The sequence below is a fragment of the Condylostylus longicornis genome, unplaced genomic scaffold (genome assembly GCF_029603195.1).
Source record: "Condylostylus longicornis isolate FDR11 unplaced genomic scaffold, ASM2960319v2 ptg000080l, whole genome shotgun sequence".
In the NCBI taxonomy this organism is placed as follows: Eukaryota; Metazoa; Arthropoda; class Insecta; order Diptera; family Dolichopodidae; genus Condylostylus; species Condylostylus longicornis.
The window spans coordinates 3,112,822-3,137,833 of NW_026578048.1; the positions used below are offsets into that span (position 1 = coordinate 3,112,822).

Here is a 25,012-nt window from a genome sequence, read left to right on the forward strand (position 1 = left end):
TCTGTTAAATGATTTATTTAATCTATAAAGTTTTTGTTTTAATAATGTATTGTTATTTATAATAAAAAAAAAAAAATCAACATATAATATGTTATATTATAATATATGTAAATGAAATTGAAATCATTAAATTGTTTAAAGATAATTTTTAATACGAATGTTTAAAGCAATTTAACCACAATTATATAAAATCAATATATAAAAATTATAATTATAATTAATTATTAAAATAGACGTTGATTTGTTTTAAAAATATTTTTTAATAAAGTAAAATAATACACTAAAAAAAAAGTACATATTGTACTAAAATAATTATGTAATTGTAATAAAACAACAGGCTTAAAAAATCTTAAAATGAAAAATTCATAAAATGCACTTGTGTTATTAAACAAATATATAAAAATTAGATAAACATTTTTTTTTTTTAATTTTAAAATCTAATAAAAATTAATTGTAGCTACTTATAAATTGTTAGTAAACTATAAGTATAATTTGTAATTTAAATAACAAATTTACAAATATTATTCATATGCTCAAAAAATTTCAAATACATTCATACCATTAAGTATATTATATAATTAATATTTAACAAATTTTTTTATTTGTGATTTTTAGTTTTTTTTTTTTTTGAAAAAGTACACAAAATTTCAATTTTTTTTCTAATAGTAAAAAATCCTACACATATTGCTAAATTTCGAAAATTTTTATAATTTTTTATATAATGAAATGTAATAACAAAATATATAGTTTATTAATATATTATGTGTAATTTCCGTAAAATGTAACTTACTTTGATTTTATTTCATTATTATTTCAATTTTTCTTTTTTTTTTTTTTTAAATATCTGCAAAATGTAATTTATTAAACAATTAATTTTAGAAATTTTTTATTAGAATAATAATATATAATTAAAGTTTCACATTTTGTGTGCTTTATATTTGATAATGTGTAAATAATTTCTTTTAATATTAATTTGCAAAACCATAGTGATCTAATACGAGTATTAAAAATCATAATATTTAAAAATTAAAAATTATTATTAATAAACAAAAAAATCGAAATAAGTCACATTCCTCATGCATTGTAGTTTTAATATAAAATATATTATTAAACAATTTAAATTATTATGTATTTATATTTTATTTTAAAAACTAATGAAAATATTTATATATTAAATAAAATATTAGTTTTTATTACCAAATAGTTATTTTATTTCAAATATTTGAAAATATTGACATTAAAATTAAAAACCAAGTTTTATAGTCAGTAATTTGCAAAAAAAAAAAAATTGAAGTTAATGAAAAATAAATAAAAATTTAGAAAAGAAAAATTTAAAAAAGAGCAAAATGTAATTTATACTTTTTTTTTTATATAATGAAAAATTAATTATAAAAAACAAAAGGCTTGTAATATTTATTCACAACAAATTTACAATTCAAGCGATTATTTAAACAACGTTTATTTCAAGGATGTTTATTAATAATTTATTATTAACAATGTACATTCGTTAAACATGATTTAAAATAATTATAAAAAAATGCAATTATTTAATTGGACTTTGTTACGTAATAATTTCATTATTATTATAAAATAAAAGTTCATTTATTTGATTTCGTTGGAATTATGTGAATAGATTTCAATTAAAAGATTCAATATTTTTACTTAATCAAAGGCAGTAATCTTATTTTTGCACATTTTTCAAAGAACTACTACTAAATTTAATTTTTTTTTTTTTTGGTAAATTGTGGAATAGTTTATAAATGCTTTAGAATTTCCTTGAATTTTTTAATTGAATAAATGGAAAGTCCGTGAACTGAAGCTGTTATAAGTAAAATACTTTCAAATAATTTAATTATTTTTTGTTTTGTTGTAAATAAAACAATTTTAAAATAGTTGGATAATAAAAGATATAATGTATATTTGTTAGGTATTTGACAAATTTTAAAACATGGTTATAATAATTTTGTTTTTAATTTTTAAAAATTAGAGGAAAAAAACAATATTAACAATTTACTTTGTAGATATTGTTATCTTAATTTATGTTATAAGTATTAAATTTTTGTAAATAAAATATTCAATTATAATTATATAGTTTTTTTTTTAAAACAGTTGTAACCAAACCATTTCAGTGTTGATAAAATAAATTTACGTATATAACATATCAACAATACAGCTTTTGTTAGATTGACCGATTTTATAAATCATAAGTGTTTATTAAATGTTTTGAAACATTTTTGAACAAATCGGTTTATGAGTTTTAAATGTATGATTATATATAGTTTTGAGCCATTTTTTAACTTGTATCTGAAAAATTTCGTATTTTAATTTTTTTTAATGGAATTCGTACGAAAAACGTTTGAAATAAGCTTGAAAATATAATAATTATTTCTCTTAATAAAGAAGTAAAGTACAAAGAAAAAAAAAATACAGAATAATAAGCCAAAATGGTATTGGCAATTGAAGGGATAGAATTTGCATATATGCATTATACGAGTACAACTCTAGTAAAAATAATTTTTTTAAATTACAACATACATATTGAATTGGTGCTCAGTTTTTGTGAATTTTTGTTTAATTATATATTGTATTATAATATAATGTAATATAATATATATTAAATATTTTTAGTATATCTAAATATTTTGAAGATTTTAAAATTTATTTTAGTAAAATATTTAACATTTTGCTCTTTTAACAGGCATTAATTAAAATTAACTAATAATTTTCCTGTTTTATATATAATATTGCAATTTTTTTTTTTGTAAACATTAAAATTTTTGTAATTCATAAGTATATATACTTATATTTGCACAAATATGTTATTAATTTGAATAATATTATTTTATATTTAATAAATTATTTTTAATCTATTTTTTATATGTATGTATATGTCATAAATTAAATTGTAGTTTAAAATTTCTGATTCAACATTATTTAATATTTTTTTATAACTTTCTTTTTGTTTGTATTTATGAAAAATACATTTTTATAAATTCTCTTTATATATATCTTGCAGCTTAATTATTGACTAAATACGTGTTTAATATTAATTTTATTTTATTAATTTAATATAATAGAGGTTTGGTTTATCGAGTAGTCTTTTAGTTTCCCATATATGATTGAAATAAAGTAATGCTTAAAAAATATTAAGATAAAATTATTTTAAAAACTATAATAAATTTGATGATAATTTTTTTAATTTTTTGAAATTAAAGCACTTTTAAAATTTACATGTTAACAAATTTTTGAATCTAAAAAAATATGATTGTGTAAATACCTATACCCTATGAATAGGTTTATTTAATAATGTTACGAAGCATTTAATTAAAACGTATACAATTTCTATGAAAAATTTAGTTTTTTTTTTTTAATTTTTTTGCTACAAAATCAAAATGTTATTTTAATTATCATCAAAATTGGTTAATTACTAAAATATGCATATTCGAGTGTTTTTAACAATTATTTTATTTTTAGAATTATAATTAATTAGAAATTGGTTACTTCTAAAATTTCGTAACAATTGAAATGTGAAAGCTTTAAATTTCTTTTTTGTGACTATGTATTGCCAGTTTCCTTTTTATTTAATATTAAATGCTTTAATTTGTTGTTCGTATTGGGTCACTATGAATCATTATAAAATTGAAATTTTCTAATTTTTCAAAATTTTTATTAAGTTAATGCAATTTTTAGATTAAAAATCAATTTTTATTTGATAATTTGGTTTTATTCAAGCACATATTCAACATAAATTTAAATTTTATATATAAACTTATCAAAATTTGCTATTGTTATATTTATTGCTTTTATTATACATAAGTAGTAGAAACAAAATAAATCGATGTGTTTTTATATTTCTTTGCAAAATTTTATGAAAAATGTTATAAATTTTCTCTATAGTTCCTGAAGTATCTTTTTTATAAATGTTTTGATTATTTGAATGTTAAGTAATTTAAAACAAATCCCCCTAAATTGTGTTTCTGTATTTAAAATTGTGAAATTTTAGAATATGGAATACCCTTTTTTTAGTTTCACTTTTCTTAAATCTACAAAACAAATTTGAATAAAATATTTCGGAAAAAAATGGCACTTTAATATACAATTTTACTGCACTTAAGCGCAAAAGCTAAATATAAAGCGATATAAATTTTAAATATTCAATTATTTGTACAACACGAATATAATTTGTGTTTAAAATTATAACAACCAATATTAAAAAAAATTATAAAAATACTTTATTTTCTAAATGGTTAAATTTATATTTGAAACAATTTTTCAATAAGAAAATTATTAATTTGTCAAGTTAAAATAATTTTAGAAAATACATTTGATATTTCATAAAAAAGCAGAATGAAAAAATATCTAAGTAGAGTGGTAAGCTTTCAGAAGCACAAATTTTTTGTGCTTAACACCGATTTCTTGAGTATTTTATTAAAAAGTTCAATAAGAAAGGAAAATACAAATTGAAAAAGGAAGAAAAAATTAGACAATTGTGGTTAATGATCTTTTATATATCTACTTGGTGAAGCAAAATTTCGTTTTTATAAAAAAATAATTTTGCATAAAATATGAACTGTTTCAAACTTTATACATAAGTATTTCAAATGCTTATTTATATTAATATATACATATTATGAGAATTACAAAAGTTAAAATAGCATTAATTATGACATACCCTACATCATATTAATATTAATTAATATCAATATTATTTCTTTTATTAAAGAAAATGTAGGTACCATTTCATCTTTGGTATCAACAATTTTCGTGATTATAAATCGAGTTGAATGTTGTTCAAAATTAAGTTGATATTGTAATTTAAAGTAGTTTGAATTTTTATTTAACTTTGAAGAATTTAAAAAAATATATATATAGACATACAGAATTATAAATACTTTCAGACAAGAAGAGTATTTCCCTTTCTACATTATGTTATAAATATTACGCCACACATATCCATAAAACCATTTTGCTACGAAAAATAACCATTAATTTAAATTTTTGGTATTGATTTTTTCTGTATTTTCGATTTTTTATTATTACTTATTATACGTTTTTTCAATATGACTTCTATAACATTTTACATATATTTAAAAAAAAGATTTAATACCGATTTATCAATTATGTGCAATTTTATTTAGTTTTCAGTATTCTATAAAATGTATGAAATACATATACTTTTGCAAATAAATCTTAGTAATTTAAATATTAAAACGATGTAGACATATTATAAAGACATTTTAATACTTTCACCAAAGATTTAATAACTTTGCTTTCACATTTAATTTTATTTTTATTTGCGTAATTATATTGTATAAACGTTAGAGCATATGAAAAAAGAATTTTAAAAACATAAATTTTTTAGACCTACGGAGGACATTATAGGATGTGTTTTACTAAAATATAATAGTGTACATATACATATTGTAGACATGCATACATGTGTTTAAATATCTTATGTAAAATCTAAAATTTTTTATAAATTTATTATTACATTTAGTAATAAGAGACATTTTCAAATATTATACAATGTAAATTAGAAAAAGCAAGTAAAACGAAAAAGTTTTGTATTTCAAAGGATAATTATCATTTAATGATCTTCCTGAGCAGCTTCAAAATAATCAGATGCGTTTCCTCTGCAAATGGGACATGTTCGATTCGACTAAAATTTATAATTTTGTTTTTGTAAGTAAAAAAAATAATAAAAACGTGTATATACATTTATACATATTTATTTTATTTGGTTTTTAATCTTTATATCGTACCCTTTTGAAAATAATAATATTTTAAAAATTTTTGAAGAAAAATTATATGTGCATATATAAATTAAACAAAGTTACTCAATTTAAATCCCTAATTTCATTTTTTTATTTCCCAGATTTTTTATGCTTTCTTCTGTTATTGAAATATACTAAAGTTACTTCATTCTAAATTGAAATGAAATGCGGAATATACGAAAAAAAAACACGGAATTTTAGCATGTTTCGAATATATTAGTAATTTACTTATATTTCTTTAAAATTAATTTAATTTGTTTTAAATTTAGTTTTGTTGGTGTTATTCTCCATGTTTGGCTATTAACAAGAAATGTGTAAGGTGATTGTTTAATTAAATAAAAATTTAACTTGATTAACTTATTTTTAAACTAGGCTTTTCATACAATAGAAAAGACCATCAACTGACAAGTACAATTTGTTATTAATTTTAAAATATTTTTCAAAGGGTACTGCAATAAAGGAATTTTAATTATTATTTTGCTAAAATATTATTTATATAAAAAAATATATCCATTACCCGCAACCATTTGTCCACACATTTTGCATGAAATTCATGTGAGCATGGTAATACCCGCAAAACTTGACGTATTTCAAAGTCACACATACAAACCACGCACGATGTTTGGTCACCTAAAAGTATAAGCACATGCATATTAACTTGTTTAAAAAAAAAAAACAAAAAATTTACTGATAAAGTTATTAATTACCTGTATGAGATTCTGGATTAAATTTATAGCTTGGCAACTGATCAATTTCATTACGAGCTAATCCTCTTGGTTTTGCTTCTCCAAGACGTTCAGCAAGACTTAATAATGCTTCATAATTTTCAGTTTCATTTGAATCAGGTGAACTCAATTCATGCTGACTGTAAGGCGATAATGGGAACATTGCTCTGTAACAAAAATTAAAATTATTCACATTGAACAGATTAAAATATTATGAAGTTATACTTACAAGAAATTCAGTAGGAATCCTGTATTAATTATACCAGTTTGAATTTGGACAGGTGTAGGTTGATGATGATGTGGTGCAATTGCTAATTGCTGTCGATGAGCATGTGGATGCGGTGCTGGCCAATGAAAACGCGCATACCTACGTTGTGCTGCTGCTAAAGTACGACGAGCATGCCTTAAAATTTCAATTTGATTAGTACGATCAGCTGGTATAAAGATAGGCTGTGGTTGTGCAACTTGGGTCATTTGAGCTGAGGAATGTAAATGATGTGCAGCAGCAGCTGCTGCGGCAGCAGCGGCTAATGGAGCGACATGATGAATTGTAGATTGAGCTCCAGGAGGATGATGTTGATGATGATGTGTTTCTAAAGGCTCAAATGTTATAGCATCAGGACGCTGAAAATGTAATTGTATCATATTAATTGTTCTTGAATATAGTTTTTATGTTTATATAATATTCTGCAATAAGTACGAAGCTATGTGAAAATACAGCATACATTTGAATTTTCAAAATTTTTCTTTGCTCAGATTTATAACTTCACATCAAGAAAGATATAACCAAAGAAAATTTTTTAGCATAAAACGATTTTCTTTATTTGCCCTGTACTTATTTCAGAATGACACTGTTTATTTATTTACTCTTATTTGTTGGGCAATATGTGCATGCTGATAACTGGCTTGATGTGGTGGTTGGGGTATTGGTTGTTGTGATACAGTAATGGGCTGAGCACCGGTTGGGAATGCGCCAAAATGATGTCCACCTATATTACAATGTGGTGGTGGGGGTGGTGGTTGAGCAAACTGCTGAGCTGAATAAACGCCATGTACTTGGCACGGAGCTAAACGAGCTGAAGGCGCTGGGTAGGCACATATTGATGTATGATGTGGACCAGTGGAATATGTCCATATAGGAGTGGCATCATGACGTAAAGGTAAACTGACAGGAACTTGGTTAATATCAACCATTAGAGGTGGTGGTGCTTGATGTTGTTGTGGGGCGGTTTGTTGCAATATTGTTTGAATCGATGACTCCCAAGGAGTTCGGGGAGGTGGTTGTTGCTGTGGTTGGGATGTTGCTTGTTGTTGTTGAGTAATTACATTTTGCTGTTGCTGATGATGAATATGATGATGATGATGATTATTTTGTGACTGCTGTTGTTGAATATGTTGATTATTACTAATGTTATTAATGCTATTATTGCTATTAATAGCATTATTATTATTAATATTGTTATTGATATTCATATTATTATTATTGCTATTGTTGCTATTTCCATTATTGTTGTTATTATCGTGATTATTATTACTATTATTATTACTATTGTTATTATTGTTATTGTTGTTATTATTATTATTATGACTATGACCATTATTATTGTTATTAATATTTATATTATTATTATTACTATTAATATTATTATTATTGTTGCTATTAATATTGTTGTTGTTATTATTAATATTATTATTATTATTATGGTGGTGACTGTTATGACTATTGTAGTTAGTTCCATAACTACTATTGTTATTATGACTGTGATGTACTTGGTGCTGTTGATGTAAACGTGGTCTGCGAATAGGAGGACTTCCTTGGTGCATTTGCGTCTAGCAGGGAAAAGATTAAACAAATTAATTTGGTAAAAATTTATTTTTGGAAAGTTTTTTGTACATTATGTTGGTGTTGATATGGATCGCCTCTTATCCGGGGAGATCGTCGCTGTTCCCATAATCCTGACGGAGGAGATTGGCTTGGTAAACGCGTTGACATCCGTCGCCTCTTTCGTGATGGACTATCTGATTTAATTGAATGAGATCCTTCATTTGGGCAGTTGTTGTTATGGTTATATGAAGAGTTAACAGCTTGATGATTATAGCTAGAGCTACTATGACCATTAGAATAATGATTATTGTTACCATTGTTGTTATTGTGATATTGATGTGGGCTTATAATTCGATCACGATTTCCATTACGATCTTGTCGATTTAATAGATTTAAATCTAAATTATTTCGTGAGTTGTGTCCATCAAAATGCTTTTGGAATAAAAAAATAAATAAAAATTATGAAATTTTAAAGATTACAAATGTAGGAAAGTATTATGTTATGTAATTTTTTTTTAATGGAAACTACTGCATAAAACTATATTACCTGCAATAAGTAAATTTAGTAATGATTTCTTTTTTAAGAATTTTACTTTCTTTGTATTTAAACAAAATGCAAATATATAATTTAAATGAAAATTATAATTTCTCACCATATTTGATCTATCATTTAACCCCGAGCCAGATGGATTGTTGATATTGCTAATGGTGCTGCTTCCTCCACCCATTGACTGCTGTGGCTGATTATTACCATTATTACCACTATTATTGATACTATGATTACTATTGTAACGTCCATTATTTAAGTTTAAATTATTATTAAGCATCAAATTATGGCTGATATTTTGTCGCCTATGATCATTATGACTATGACTTGGTCCTGCGACTCTATGAATTATTTGTTGAGATCTTTGATTATTACAACCAGGAAACACAACAGTAGTTGTTGGATAATTATTGCTATTATTATTTATTAATAAGGGATTGGAATTTTGATTATTTATGGAATTATTATTATTCAAATTTATATTATTGGAATGTAAATGAGGATTGTGGGAATTATTTAACGGTTGGTGGGATTGTGCTAAATTTAAGTTGTTATTATTTATATTATTAATATTATTTGGTGATGATGGTGATGTAGCAAATGCCAACGATATTGTTGGCGAACTTAAATTATTATTATTATTTATATTATTATTGATTATATTATTTAATGGTGAAAGAGGTGAACGAGCACGCTGAATAATAATAGCTGAATGACGATGATGATTATGATTAATATTATTATTATTATTATGGTGAGAATGATTATGATGATGATGGTGAATATGATTTAAATGATTATTACTATTATTACTATTACTATTTATATTATTGTTAATATTATTATTATTACTATTATGATTATTTGAACGATGATTAATATTATTAATATTATTATTATTAAAATTATTAATATTATTAAGACGTGAATGTTGATCTAATTCATCATCGCTTTCATTATGATGATTTGTTGATGATAATACAATTGGTATAATATCAACATCATTTCCAACAACAAAACTACTTAAAGGAGTTTTACACAATGTAACAGTAGTAGTAGGTGATAATGTTGGAGACGGATGTGGTAAAGGTTGAGAATTAATATGCAGTAAACCATTTCTATGATGACTAACTATATTATGTGAATTATGACTAATATGGCTATTTGTATTATTACTGTTAATAATATTACTATTAATATTATTATTATGGCAATTATGGTGATTTATGTTATTATTATTAATAATATTATTACTATTATTTAAATTTGTTATATTATTAAGGCTTTGGTGGTGATTGTGGTTGAGGTGATTGTGTTGGATATCTTTATTATTATTAACAACATTACTATTAGAAGAACAACAACTTCCATTATTATTTGTTTGTACATCGCTGCAAATGCAAAAAGGTTAAAAAAGAGAAAGAAGAAAATAATAATAACAATGAAAGAAGAAATAAATTTTTTCTTATAAAAAAAAAAAAACAAAAAACTAAAATAAAAACATTAAAAAACTCACAAAATGCCAAAATGCAAATATTTATATATATACTTAAATTTTATTTACTTTAATTCTTTTTTTGCTTGTTTTTTTTTCTTTTTTTGATTTTCAAAATTAAATAATTATGTAGGTTATGTTTAATTTTTCTACTGTTTATTCACTGTATAAAATGCATAAAATACAACTCATTTGCTTATAAAAAAAATTTTTTTTTTATTATAAAAATTACAATATAAGTTTTTCACCTTTTGTAATTTCAGTGATGCTAAGTGCATAAGTTATCAACAAAATCTATTTAGAAATTTGCTGCACTACACGATTAACACGATTTTAATACATACACATAATAAATTTAAAATTTTAAACTACAAGTTATTTTTTGTTTTTTTTTATTAAATTTATTTCTTTTAAAATATTACCTTTTTTTCAGATTAACTACCACAATTAATGAAATTCAATTCATATAATATGTATTTGATGATTTAAACAAGACAAATAATTTAAGTTAAAATATGCTTTTATTACAAAGCGATATAAAAAAAAAATAAATTATTTTTGAAAACTAAATACCTATGCAAAATTTCCCACAAAAAAAAAAAATATAAAGAAAATTTTTTAAACTAAAATTAAAATATATAAGTATATATACTAGAGTTTTAAGAATACATAATAAAAATAAAAGAAAAAGTATATTGAATATAAAAATTTTAAAAATTGAATTATTAATCATAGCACAGCATATAATATTCATAAGTATACAAATTTTTGTGTGTGACTCCCATTTTCTAATTAATTTATCAAAGAAAATTACAACACAAAAAAAAAAAAAAACGAAACAAATTAAATTTTAACAATAAAAAAAAATATAAGAAAAATATTGTGAAAATATTATTATTGTTGTTTTGTTTTTTAATGCGATAATTTTAATTTACAAAATGCTATCAATATACAACTTAGCACCCCTGTTTATTTATCTTTTTTTTTTTTGTTTTATTTAAATTTTATTTTAGATACGAATAATATATAAGAAGAAAAATTAAAACAGACAATATTACATGTTACATATATATATATATGTAAATAAATGCACAAGACTTTTATTATTATAAGTATATATGTATAAAAACAAAAAGTAAAACAAAATTTTTCTTTATGTAAAGTTTTACATTTTGATTTTTCAATCATTTTCTGTTCCAAAAATTTTAAAAGCATATTATGTATAATAATTATAATATTGGAAAAATAAAGCTCTAAAATATTATTTTTTTTTATTAATAAAACAACATATTATGTATATTTGTATGTAAAAATTAATTTCATATAGGATTTATATGAAACATTATCATTTTTTAAGTGCCAAAATTTACCTCAAAAAAATAAAAATTAAAATACAACATAACAATATTTTGGTTTTTTTTTAACATGCACTTTTGTTTTTTTATCACTATGTTAGATTCCATGTTATATATATATATATATATAATATATATACATAAATAAATAAATAAATATATATGTACATATATATATTTAATATATTATATATATATATATATTTTTTTTTTTTGTAAGAAAAAATAAAAGCAATTAAAATCGTTTACATATTATTATATGTAAATATCATTTTACAAATTTATCTAAACATTAATTAATATAAAGGATTATTAAATATAAAAATAGAGTATAATTAAATGTTTATATGAAAAAAAAAAAAACAAATTCCCAAGACCCGCAAAAAAAAATTTTGTTAACATTATCAAAAAAATGTAATTTATGTATATATAACAATAATTTTTGTATAACAAATTTTTATTTGAAAAATAATGCTATTGTTCAATTTTTATGTTGACGATTTTCTTTAAAAAAATTTTTTTTTTGTTTCTGAAATAAATGTGTAACTATTGAGATTGACCAATGCAAAATACATGGGCTCGTTAAAAACATACAATTTTTACAGTTTTAAATATTACAGAATTATCAGTTATTTAAATAATTTTTAATTATATTTTATTAATTCAATTTAAATATATATTTTAGTTCTGTTAATAAAAATTTAGATTGATTTTGCTTATTTTGCTCAAATATAAATAAAGTCATAACAGATTTAAGAACTACACCAGATTTATCGATTTATTATATATTGGTTTACTACTGAAATCGTGGGGGCTCATAATTGATATTACCCGTGGGGGCAATATATTGTCCAATTATTCATAAAATATCGATATGTAAATTTATTAAGAATTTATCACGAATTTCCGCTTAACAATATGTTTTAAGAATAAGCTGAGAACATAACACATTTTTAAATTTTTCCTTTCCATTACAATTAAATAATATTTTAAATTGTTAGTTATTTTGTTGTATCGTCAACATAATTGGAATCGTTTGTTATAATTTGTAAACTCTTATAAATAAATAATTAGACAATACGACTGAAAATCGAATAAAGGTGAACAAATTTTTTACACATTTTTGCAAGTTTGTGTCCCGTAACGATTAGAAATATTTTTAATATAAATAAAAACGTTCCTGTATATAATTTTTAAAATATCAAGTGAACTGTTATCATTTAACAGTAAGTGAATAATTTTCGAAAATTTTTTTATCTTATTATTTTTTTTATTTTAAGTCATTAGTTCTCAAAAATACGTATGCAAAATATCAATACATATTTTTAATAAAACATATAACATTGCCAGAGTTTTTAAATTTTAAATTTTTGTGTAAAGAAAGAAAAATAAATTGCACAGATTAAATTTGGAATGGTTATAAAGATTTTCAACACTTTTTCAGAAACAAACGACATTATATAATAACAAACATTGATATATAAAATAATATTTTAATGTGAATGTATGTATGCATAAGTATACATAATTTACTGGAATATATTTTACATTAAAATGTACATTTAAATTTATTAATGAAAATAAAAATAATAGTGATTTGCTTTTATAAGCCTTTAATAAAAATTTTTTCTCTTTAGTTTTAATTCTTTTTTTTAATTTAAAAATCTATACATTTACAATCTTTTTTTTTTGGCAGTAGCAAAACGAATTTTAAACACAGCATTTTAAAAACCAAAAATGAAAAAAGGAAAATATTTTTGAGCTTTATTTTTTTTTGTAAATAAATTTTTTATATCTAAAAATTTTAAAGCTAATTTATTTATTAAAATAATTTTTTTATATTATTATTATTACAATATTGATATAATTGATATAAAATTAAAACATGGTACATGTAGATTTTTTAATTATATAATTTCTTAAACAATATTTTCAATTATATCAATATAAATAATACGAATAGTTTTGGTGTATTTATGGATTGGAGAGACAGAATATACCCTTTTACAATATATAGAATGTTCTAGAGGAAATTTTGTAAATTTTTGATATTTTCTTTTCTTTTTTCATTTAATTTTAGAATATACTTATGGCGATTTTATTTTGTAATAAAGTTTTATTATAATATTCCGAAAATTTAGAGGAGTCCAATTTTATGTTGAGTGTTTGTTCATTTATATATCATACATATGTATGTATGTATATGTATCTTTCCAGATACATATTTTGTTTGTCAAAATGTTGTTGACTTATTATTTTATACTATTGGCAAAATACTATAAGGTTATAATAAATTTTGTGATTATTATTTTCATAATACAATAATAATTGTTATTTGAAATTAAATTTTTATTAGAAAATTTCAATAACATTGTAGTCTTGAACTTTTATTTTAATGTAATAAATAAAATGTAAAGAAATATAATAAAATTATTTATTTATATATTAGATTTTTGTATAAAACTTTTTATTTTATAATTTTGATAATTTTTTTAAGAACATTTTTTTTTCATTTAATACAAAATTTTTTATACACATGTAACTAACTATATATTTTGGGGGAAAACTTAGTTTTAAGTTTTCGTTTGAATCTAAATAATCATATATATTATACAAAAACAAAAAAGTTAGTTCCTAATTTACACTTTATTTTGATTTTTCGATAGACCACTTTCATTATTTGAATTCAATTCAAATAAATTTACAATTTAATAAGACTTTTACGTACATTTCATATATGTATAGCGCAAACAATTAGTCAAATTTGAAATAAATACAGTTGTCCTCAATTTTTTTTTTACGAAAATAATTAACTATGTATGTATATATATAAAAACGATTTATAACACGGGAAACTAACTTTTTAGTACGATAACGAATTACATAAACACAATGAACTTCTTGGAGGTTTCTTAAAGAACCTTTGCAACTAAATAAAAAAAAAACAAGAAGGTATCTATGCTCTTACATTTTCTTACATTTTAATTTCACATAAAGAGCAAAAGATAAATAATTACAGTAAGTTATTTAAAGTTTTGTTTCCTGGTATATAAATCAAGTATTGAAATTACCGTGTCAGTATAATGTAGACCCGGATAAGATTGTAAGTATAGTAATAAGATTAAGTGTTTGACTCATAGAGATGTTTTTGATAGCAGACCTTTTCTAAATCTTTTATGTTTCAAACATTTTTTTGAAGAATTTCACCCTTTTAAAAATATTTTGATTATTGTTCCAATATTTTGTTTAAAAAATTTATTTTAATTTAATTAGTGGAACGTAGAAATCACACCATAAATAATAATTTATCGTATTTCCTCTACAATATTTTCTATACTTCTTTCTTTTGTTACTTTATTTACAAAAAAAAAAATTTATTTTAAATATTTGAAATTATTTTATTTTTTACTAATTTTTCATTTGATTATTATAAGAATTTTTTTCTATATAAATTGCATTAATTAATACTTAAATACTCAAAAAAGTTAAAATTTTTATTGTATTTCTTTCTACAACAATTCAAAAAATTCTCTTAAATTAATATTTAATTTCAACGAAAAATTAATAGACTGTTAAAATAACATCAGTAAAAGAATGTTTAAGGAAAAAGATTCATGAACTAAGAAAAATTGATCAGTTTCTTATTTATGAAAGCGACATATTGAAATAAAGGTTTTGTAACCCATTCGTTTTGTTTTGTTAAAGGATTTATAAATCATTAGTGGATTATGATAGGAAAGATTATTTTCCGTTGTGAAAAATAAGAAATAAATATGCTCGATTCGAGCAAAACGTAAGTTATAAACAAATAAATATAATAAAATTAATTATTTAATATTCAGGATTTTTAAACATTATTTTTAAAAGCTATTAAAAATAACTCATTTATGTCAAAATAGGTCGTTTATGTAAAACCAGGTTTTAATACCATAGTGCCAGTTATAAATATCAAATGAAAAATTAGAAATATTCGTTATAAATATTTGTATCTAAAATTTTTAAAATAGTTAATTTATTTTATTAATAAATATGTCTAAAAAGGTATAGGGTACTAAATAATTAAGATATAACTTTTTTTTGTAAATAGCAAAAATGTAATAAGAAAAAATATAGCAAGATCTCATTTATTAGAAATACTTTGAAATATAAATTAAGAATTTTTGCTCAAAATTATGTTAACATTTTTTAAAAGCATTTCGTATATCTAAATGAAGTACGAAAAACTCAAAAAATTAGGTAATAAGTTGTTTTTTAACAGAGGCCAATATGTACCAATATGTACATACACATACATGCACCTACATTTGTAGGAATAAAAATTTTCGACTCTGATTTTGATGAAAAAACTTTGAAATCATTTTTCAAAGGCTTTTGATATGAAATGTGTAGGTATAATGATCCGACGAAAATTTTATAAATATAATAATTATACAATTATTGTAGTTTAAAATATAAATATGGACATGGGAACTTGATTCAAGTACCTACCTACCAATTTTTAGTAACATATCAAGTTATAAAAATACTTTTACGAGTATCTTCACATTGTAAACAATTGAAATGTTATTCCAAATATGTATATAAATTGAATTAAAAAATTTAAATATATGTATAATGATATTAAAGTAAAATTTTGAGCAAAAATTGAAAAGCTAAAATATCATTCATGCAGGATTATAATGTAGCCTTACATAAAAATTCGCCTAAACCATTTTATGACAGCCTAAAATACAAAATAATTAATTATAATATGATTATTAAAATATTTATTTATTTTATTTATATATTTTTTTAATTCTTGTATTCATTTTTAACTTCCCAAGCCAAATATTTTTCTTTCTCTCATTTAATACATTTTATAGCTAAAAAAGAATAACACAAAATAGGAAAACACTACAAATTTTGTTTTTAGACAAGCTTACTTGCTTTTTAATAAAAATTACAAAAATTGAATTATTTGTTCATAATTAAGACTATGTTTTTTAAAAAAAAATATTAAAATTATTGTTTTGTTGCTTTTCAAAATATAATAATTTCTATAAAAACTCAATGTAAAAACACACAAAACATGATTTGAAACCGACAAACCCTTGGTGACTGGGAGCCATTAACATTTAAGATGCAAATATACATAAGTATTTATTAATATTCAAGTATTATATTATAATAGATGGTATAACTAGTAATTACGTTATTTATATTTACATAAAATTAAATGAAATTTATAACATATTTTTTAATATTTATGACGAAAAAAGTAATTGTACATAGGTACATAAGTTTTTATGTATATTATATTGGTTTATTACATCTATTTCTTTTTAAACAATTGTTAAAACAGAAAACATCAGTTAAAAACATAAAATTCATACCTTTGCAGCTTAGAAATATGCGGGGAAACCTAATTAAAAATTAGTATAAAAAACATTAAAATATAGAGAAAAACTTAATTTGCAGAATAATAAACCAAGATTTCAAATATTTATTATATTTTATCTGTCATGTACATATTTCACTTGGAATATTTTGGACATACATATTATGTAATAGAATATTAGATATTCATTTTACTACAAGGGATGTAAGAAATTATTGCATGTAATTTACGAATAAAATTCTGGAGGCCCGTTTTGAAAATATTTCTTTTAAGTTTTTTCATATGTACATATGTATATACATATATATATAAGTACCTACCCACATAATTGTAAGATTTATAATTACGAGTACTCATAATTACATAATAGGTGGGAATGTACATACATACTATTGTGTACATGGGCAGTTATGATGTTAAACACGCTTCAACGACACTGGATTTTTAGCAAAATACAACGTTGTTTTGCCACAAAAACTATAAAAATTTCTTAATACGAGTATTGCAATATAATGGTCTTCATATTGAAAATAAATAATTTTATGTACCTACATGCATAACGCAGAAAAATAAAAGGACATACCAAACTTCAATTTCATGATTGCATCAGTTGAAATAAGATTATATTATTCCATGAATCCATGTTATTTCCTCTCGAATCACACTGTTACCAAATAATTACAATTTTGTTTAAAATATTTAATTAAAAATAAGATGTATGTATTTTGTATAAATGCGAACTTTGGAAAAATGAACTGTTAACATTATAAATATAAAGCACCCTCAATTATATTATATCAACATCTGGTTCATTTTTAGGTGTTGCATTAAAATAGGAAACGCAATACGAGCGATTTTCTGCTGCGAAACGTCAGAATTAATATAAACGTCCAGCATCAATTACCGCCGCAAACATTATGTGTTTCCATTTCTGTGTGACATTTTATCTAAAATACTGAACAACTGGAATCGTTTGCCGTTGCCATTTATCGCTTGGGTTATATTTCTTACAACAAAACATCAATTTTTGAAAATAGTTCGAGTATCGAAATTGATATATTTATTGACAATTTTCATTTGTCAATTCGGTAAAAATAATATCTTTCTTTCTTTTTTTTTTGAAGTGATGGCATCGAGATTTTCGAATCCTAATAGTGCTTTAAAACACTTTTTAACATTATTTTTTATAAAAACAAATTCATATGACATAAGGACAACTTATTAAGATTAAGATGAAAAAGTTACAAATTTTAACAAATTTTGATATTTGTATAAATAATAGGGGATAACTTCTAGATCTATACATTACTAGAAGTCATCATAATATAGTATCTGATGTTTGATAATGGCAATAATGGTATGTAAAATTTTTAGTTTAATTTTAGGCATGAGCCGTAAAAAGAACAAGAGACTTTACCAACATCAAACAAGTTAAGAATCTGAAAGCAAGAAAATACATTTTCGATAACGTTTCAAGTATATGTATGTGCGTACATATGAAGTTGTTAAACAAAAAGGTTAATATGCATGAAATTTTTACGAAGGAGATAGAACTTCCAAGTTGATAAATGCCAATATATGAATGGATATTTTAATTAACTAGGATAGGTATACGTTTTTCAAAAATCTAAAAAATTTAAGATGCTTGGAAAATTGGTGTGAACTTGTAATAAGATCATATTATTTCTCTATATTATTTGAAGATACTACTTAGTTGGTAAAATACGCGTTTAATTGCAAATACATAAAACAAAAAAATAACGAAGCAAAACGCATATGTACATTCTTATGTATGTTTATTATGTACATGCGTAGATACCTGTATATTTAAAAGATTAAAATTTGTAATAACATTCATAAAAAACTTACTTTAATATCCAAATTAATTAGGTGAAAATAAAAAAAAGTTTATATAATATTAAATGGATTCGGTTTGCTACTAATTTCAATTCAGGTTCTATGCACATAATTAGGTAGGTACAACTACCTAACTACCTAGTAATTTTATTTGAAAAATTAAATTTAAATAACACATAAAAATTCCCCTAATCTTTTTTAAAAATTGCTGTTATTTTGCTTTAGAAAATTTAATGTTAAGTATAAATTAATTAATTATAAATACACAAAAATGTTAATGAATAAGTAGGTGGTACATAGTTACAAAGTTGAATTTTTCAAATAACTTGACATGTAAAAAGCAGTGTCAGTAAACACAGTTTTGTGTTTCAGAAAAATTACATATTATGTACAATATTTTATATTAAAATTCTAAATGTTTATGTAATAAAATATTTAAGTAGGTATAACAAGTTAGATGTTTAAATAAGCAAACTATATTATACTATCATATTGTGTAGGTATTATATTTTTACCCATTTGTTTTTATTTTTATTTTAAAATTTAAAAGATATCATCTTTTTGCACATAAAAATAGGAACACATAAAATAAAACTTTGAATATAATTATATTACATGCTACTTATTGTTTCCAATCATAAAAAGTTGAAAAATTAAATAAAGTGTTTTATATATAATATGTTTATTTAATTCCAAATTGAATATATAAAACAAAATTTAAAATATATTTTAGTTGTTACTTCATTAATTTTTAAGAAAAACTGATGTAATATGATTTTTTTTCTATACGTTTAAAAGACTTTCGATACATATATGTTAAAAGCCATTCATTAAATCAAAATAAAAATTGTATTTATATATTATGTAAATGAAATCATTATGCAGGGTGTTTCACATATCGTTTTATTATTATAGTAGAATATTAATGAGATTACATATATATTAAAATATTTAAAAATGTCACGCAAAAACCATTCATTAAATTATAATTCTATTTTTTTTTCAAATATATTCTGATTTTCTCATCAATATTTTAAAATACTAATAACAATTATGATTAGTCTTCAAAAAAATATGCTCTGCACAACATAATTTTTTTAATTAATTCTAAAACATTACGTATGGTGCATTATTGGGCGTACAAAAGCATTCATTTTGTATTACTTATTAAATGTATTTAAATTTAACAATTTAAATATACCCGAAAATTTGTTTTTGTATACTAAGAAGAAAAGAAAATAGTATCTAATATTTAAATTCACAAGAAAAATATACATATGCAGGTAAATACAACATTATATATTTTTAAAAATCGTATTTCTTATATTCATATGTACATGTGATATATTTAAACATAGCTTTATGTTAAATAATAATAATGTACGAATATGTTAAATTCTACTAAACTTGCGGTCAAATTCTTTGAAAATCAAATAACTTCTAAAGTTACAAATGTACATTATCGCCTATAAGAAATAAACATTAAGTGACCTCCAAAGTGACGATTATTCGATTTAAACAAACTGACAGATTTTCAAAATAGTCATAATGATTTTCAAACAATAGTTATCTCAGAGTATATTATTTAATTGATTGCTTTTTTTGCAATATATACATATGTATATGATTATTTCAGTTCAATCAAAATTTAAAATTGTAGTCTCAAAATTTAGAAAAATTTCTGCATGTCTTGCGGAACTAGAAACAATTTACGTATAAAAGTGGGAATTTAACACAAAAAATGCATAAGCAGAAATATGATCTTATTTAAAATGATGTAAGAATTTACTTTTAGATTTTGTTTACTTATATATTAAGTTTTAGAAATTTCAAAGTTTTGGAGGTCACTCTCATAAAATTATACATATTATTCAGAGATAGCAAATATTAACTGTTTCTTAAAGATCTAAATAAAACTAATTTTTTAAATTTTCTTTGAAAATTATGATTAGTACACATTATCCACTAATTTTTTTTTTGTAATGAGATTTCCTAAAAACTTTTTTGGAAATCCTTTCGTGTAAGTATAAGTGTTTATACAATGTTTCACGGATTTGATAGGTTAAAGTCACACTTCAATAATTAACACATAATAATTATCTTGCACAAGTTTTGTTAGTAAGTTGCTAAAACCAGGTATAATATTTCTATAAACGTGCATTTTATGAATTCAAAAATTGTACATAAATGTAAATATACTTTATAATATGAAGAATTTTATCGTGTATTTAAACAACGCTTTTTTAAAAAATTGTAATAATGTTATAATATTACTTATCAAACAAAACATTGAAGAATATTAATTATAAGGTAGATAATAATATTACATTCATACAATCATATAGTATTTTAATAATAACTATTTGATATGCATTTTTGTGGCACATAATCTTTATAAAAAATGAATTTCAAAAATTAAAGTTTGTTTAAAAAAATTTTTCTATTAAAGTATGAAAATAAATAATTTGTTAATAAGACTATAAGAGTGATATGAAAAAAAACTGCTGCTTATAGAAAATATTTAAATGATAATGAGATATTTTTATTTAAATTATTATAACTGTAGTATAATTTCAGTAAATACAGTAATTATTCATTTTTAAATTTTATCTTTAAGTGTTGATTTAGTTAACAAAATGTTGATTAAATCACTTAAGTACAATATTAGCAAAAAAGCTGAAAAATAAACTTAGAAATAGATAATTTCTGAATATAATTTTTAATATTTAAAATGATTTGAAATGATTTGAATAAACTTTATCTGCAGTTGTGTATGATTGCATTATTGAACAGATATTTTCGGCAATATTCTACCGATGCTATAATTAATTTTAAAAACATAGAATCATGGCAGTTGATTTCAATATAAAAACATTTTTTTTGTGATATTAATTTTTTTTATGACTCTTTGTTTTACTTAAAAAATAAAATTCACCATTTAAAGCATTGTAAAAGCATGACACTACTGTTTGATAATACATAGTTATTTAAAAAAAGGTATAATATATAAAAAAAAAAACAAACTAAATAAAAGTTAAAAGACATGTCTTACTATTTAATTTTAACTATTTTTTTCGTAATGTAAATATAGTTACATGTGCGCAATCAGAAATAGGTTAATAAAAAAATTCAACCCTTAGCCATTTAATGGTTTTTTTTCGGTATTTTATTTAAAAAAATTATTTAAAATTAATTCAAGTACATTGATTAATTAAATCATATCATACAAATTGTTAAACAGTTTAATTTAAAAAAAAATATAACAATATTTTTATTTAAAATATATGTATATATTATGTACATGTACATAGTATAAATGTATGATGCTTAAATTATAATAAATAAAACCCAGATTATAACCGCTAACTTTTTTATAATGATAGAAATTAAACGAAAATTGCGGAACTGCGTTCGAAATTTTCTTCATCTTGTAATATTAAATATGTATATTAATAAAAATTTCTCAAATAGTAATTTTTTAATAAATATTAGGGAAAAATAAATAAATTTATTTTTTTAAAAAAATAAATGTATGTATATAAAAAACATTACTTTTTATTATATATTAATAATACAACTAATTTGGATATACGAGTATTATTGATAGGTTAAAAAAAACTTTAATGTAGGAATTTTATTTTTTCTTTAAGTTTAAAGCAAAAATGTTTAGATGTAATATCAGAAAAAAGTATTTTCAAAATAAATGTTATTTATTTTGTTCGACAAATTGTACTACTTTTATAGAAACGAATTTTATTAATTATAACAACCCTTATTTTTTATAATATTTTTGTAATATTCATTAAATGTTTTTAAAATTTTAAGAAAATTTATTATACAAATAAAATTCACATTGAACGATGTAAAGTATTCAAGTGCCTAATACATACAAAATATTAGTTGTTTAATATAAAAGTTGACAGAAATAATAAATTTTTAAAAAATGATAAATATGTAAAACTGCAAAACTAAATCAGTCACATTCTGGGTCAAATCACTAAGATTTTAATATATTAGCATATACATATTATATATTTTTATGATAAATAAAATTATTAATATGAATTACTAAAATAATAGGTATAAAATTAAAACAAAAAGAAATAAAAATTATACAGTTCATTTATTTATCAAATTTGCTTACCAGTAAAAAGCAATATTAATTTTTGGTATATATTTTAAAAAACGAAAGTAAATGAAAAACAAACATTTTTCTTTAATATATCAGCACAAAATTTCTTTAATTGATTTAATATTTAAAAGTTCATTTTTTAAATTGTGTATATAAAAAAGCTAAAAGTTTTAGCATTAGAAAAAATTGCGTTACTGCAAACGTTTTAAATTTGGATAAAAATAAATTAGTAAAATATTTTTTTATAAATTATGAATATATTGAAGAAAATGAATTTAACAAAAATTGAAATTTCGCTGAAATTTTACACAAATTGAATTGTTCATATTGAATTTTATAAAAATTTAAAAATATAAAGATTTGATTTTTTACATTTTTGTGCTGATTTGTCAATTTTTTTTTTACTTTGAATATTTATTTTTATTTTAAAAATAAAATAAAATCAAATTTTAAGCATTTTAACTGAAGAAAGGAATACCACATTTTCAATGAAATATCCAATATATTAAATTATGTGACAAAGAATAAAAAACTGAAAAAAACTTCCAATTAAAATGAAATTACTAAAAAAATATCATACATAATTTCACTTCATAAATTTTTGAGCATTATTTGACTTTAATTTTAAGATTTATTATGTAATATCATTTTATTACAAAGTTCTTAATTTGTTTCATTGTAAATATGAATATAAATGTTTGATAAAATTAAGTATTGTCGAATAAATTGATCAGCAGCATAATTATGGATTTATTAATTTAAATTAACTTATTAAATTTTGTTATAATTTTCAACTAGTTGTATTTGATTTATAATATTTCAATAGTTTTTAAGATAATTATGTCAGAGCGGTGAATAAATTTTTTCGAAAAAATTTTTGTTAAGTATGAACAGGTAAAATACTCGTAACAATATTTTAGATTAATAATTAAATATTCTTAAGATTTTTAAATTATCTTTGAAAAGACATTGAAATAGAATATAGATTTTTTATATACAAAAATTCAAAATTCCAAAGTCTGTTTACAAATTAACGGAAGAGTATATATATATTGGTTAAAGTACTTACAATATTTTAAAAATAAAAATTCTTTAATTGTAAAATAATATTAATGAAATTTCGATTGAATTTGACCACTTGATAATACGAAGCACAAAATATGAAACATATTCTTAACATATATTTCAATGGGTATAATAAATTTTTTATTATTTTTGAACGTGAAAGAAAGTATTCTGCTTAAAGTTTAATTTTGCTCAAAATTTTATGAGAAAGGAAAAATATCTATCAAGTTCGATTGTTAAATTAAAATTAATTAACAAAGGAAGAGAAAAGAAAACGAAAGATGCAAATTACTTCATCTAATTATTATGAAAATTAATTAATTCAATTTCTTAAAAACAATCTTAATTTTTTTTTTAATTCAGCCTTGCATTAAAATTCCCATTAACTGATTTAAAAAAATTTTTGTACACAATAAATTTTTTTATTAATTTCTTACTTTTAATATAAGTTATTATAATTTTTTAATGTGAGTATAAAGACAATTTTTTAAAATTAATTTAGCCAAAAAACAATAAATAAATTATAAAGAATTATATTACTTATACATATATATAAATATGTATTATAATTATATATATTATATAGGTATATTCACATGTATAAAAATATATAAAGAACAAACTTTTTACATTTAGGCTCCTCTAAATATGAATTAAAAATTTAAAGAAAAATAAACGAACACCGCTTTCTATTAACTTTTCCATGTTTTAATAAAAAAAAACAAATTTAAACAAAATAACTGTAAATATTACTTTTATAATCAATAACTAAATTATATTTAAAAAAAATTATGTATGTAATACAGAACAAAACAATTTAAACAAAGACAATTAGGTGCAAAAAAAAAAATTCAAATTCA

The 25,012-nt window shown here is 21.0% G+C and overlaps 1 protein-coding gene across 5 annotated transcripts in view; it reads right to left on the reverse strand.

Moving 5' to 3' along the window:
* Nucleotides 1-2,850: 2,850 nt before the first annotated feature.
* LOC129613099 (GATA zinc finger domain-containing protein 14-like) overlaps nt 2,851-25,012 on the reverse strand; it is a 103,818-nt gene continuing 81,656 nt past the window's right edge. For all 5 annotated transcript variants that reach the window (XM_055527023.1, XM_055527020.1, XM_055527022.1 and 2 more), the window contains 7 exons: nt 8,978-10,262; nt 8,394-8,756; nt 7,367-8,329; nt 6,729-7,123; nt 6,482-6,666; nt 6,292-6,404; nt 2,851-5,659 (listed from right to left, as the gene is read on the reverse strand). In XM_055527023.1, coding sequence (XP_055382998.1) covers nt 5,588-5,659; nt 6,292-6,404; nt 6,482-6,666; nt 6,729-7,123; nt 7,367-8,329; nt 8,394-8,756; nt 8,978-10,262 — 3,376 coding nt within the window. In that variant the 3' untranslated portion in view covers nt 2,851-5,587. The remainder of the gene's footprint in view (nt 5,660-6,291; nt 6,405-6,481; nt 6,667-6,728; nt 7,124-7,366; nt 8,330-8,393; nt 8,757-8,977; nt 10,263-25,012) is intronic.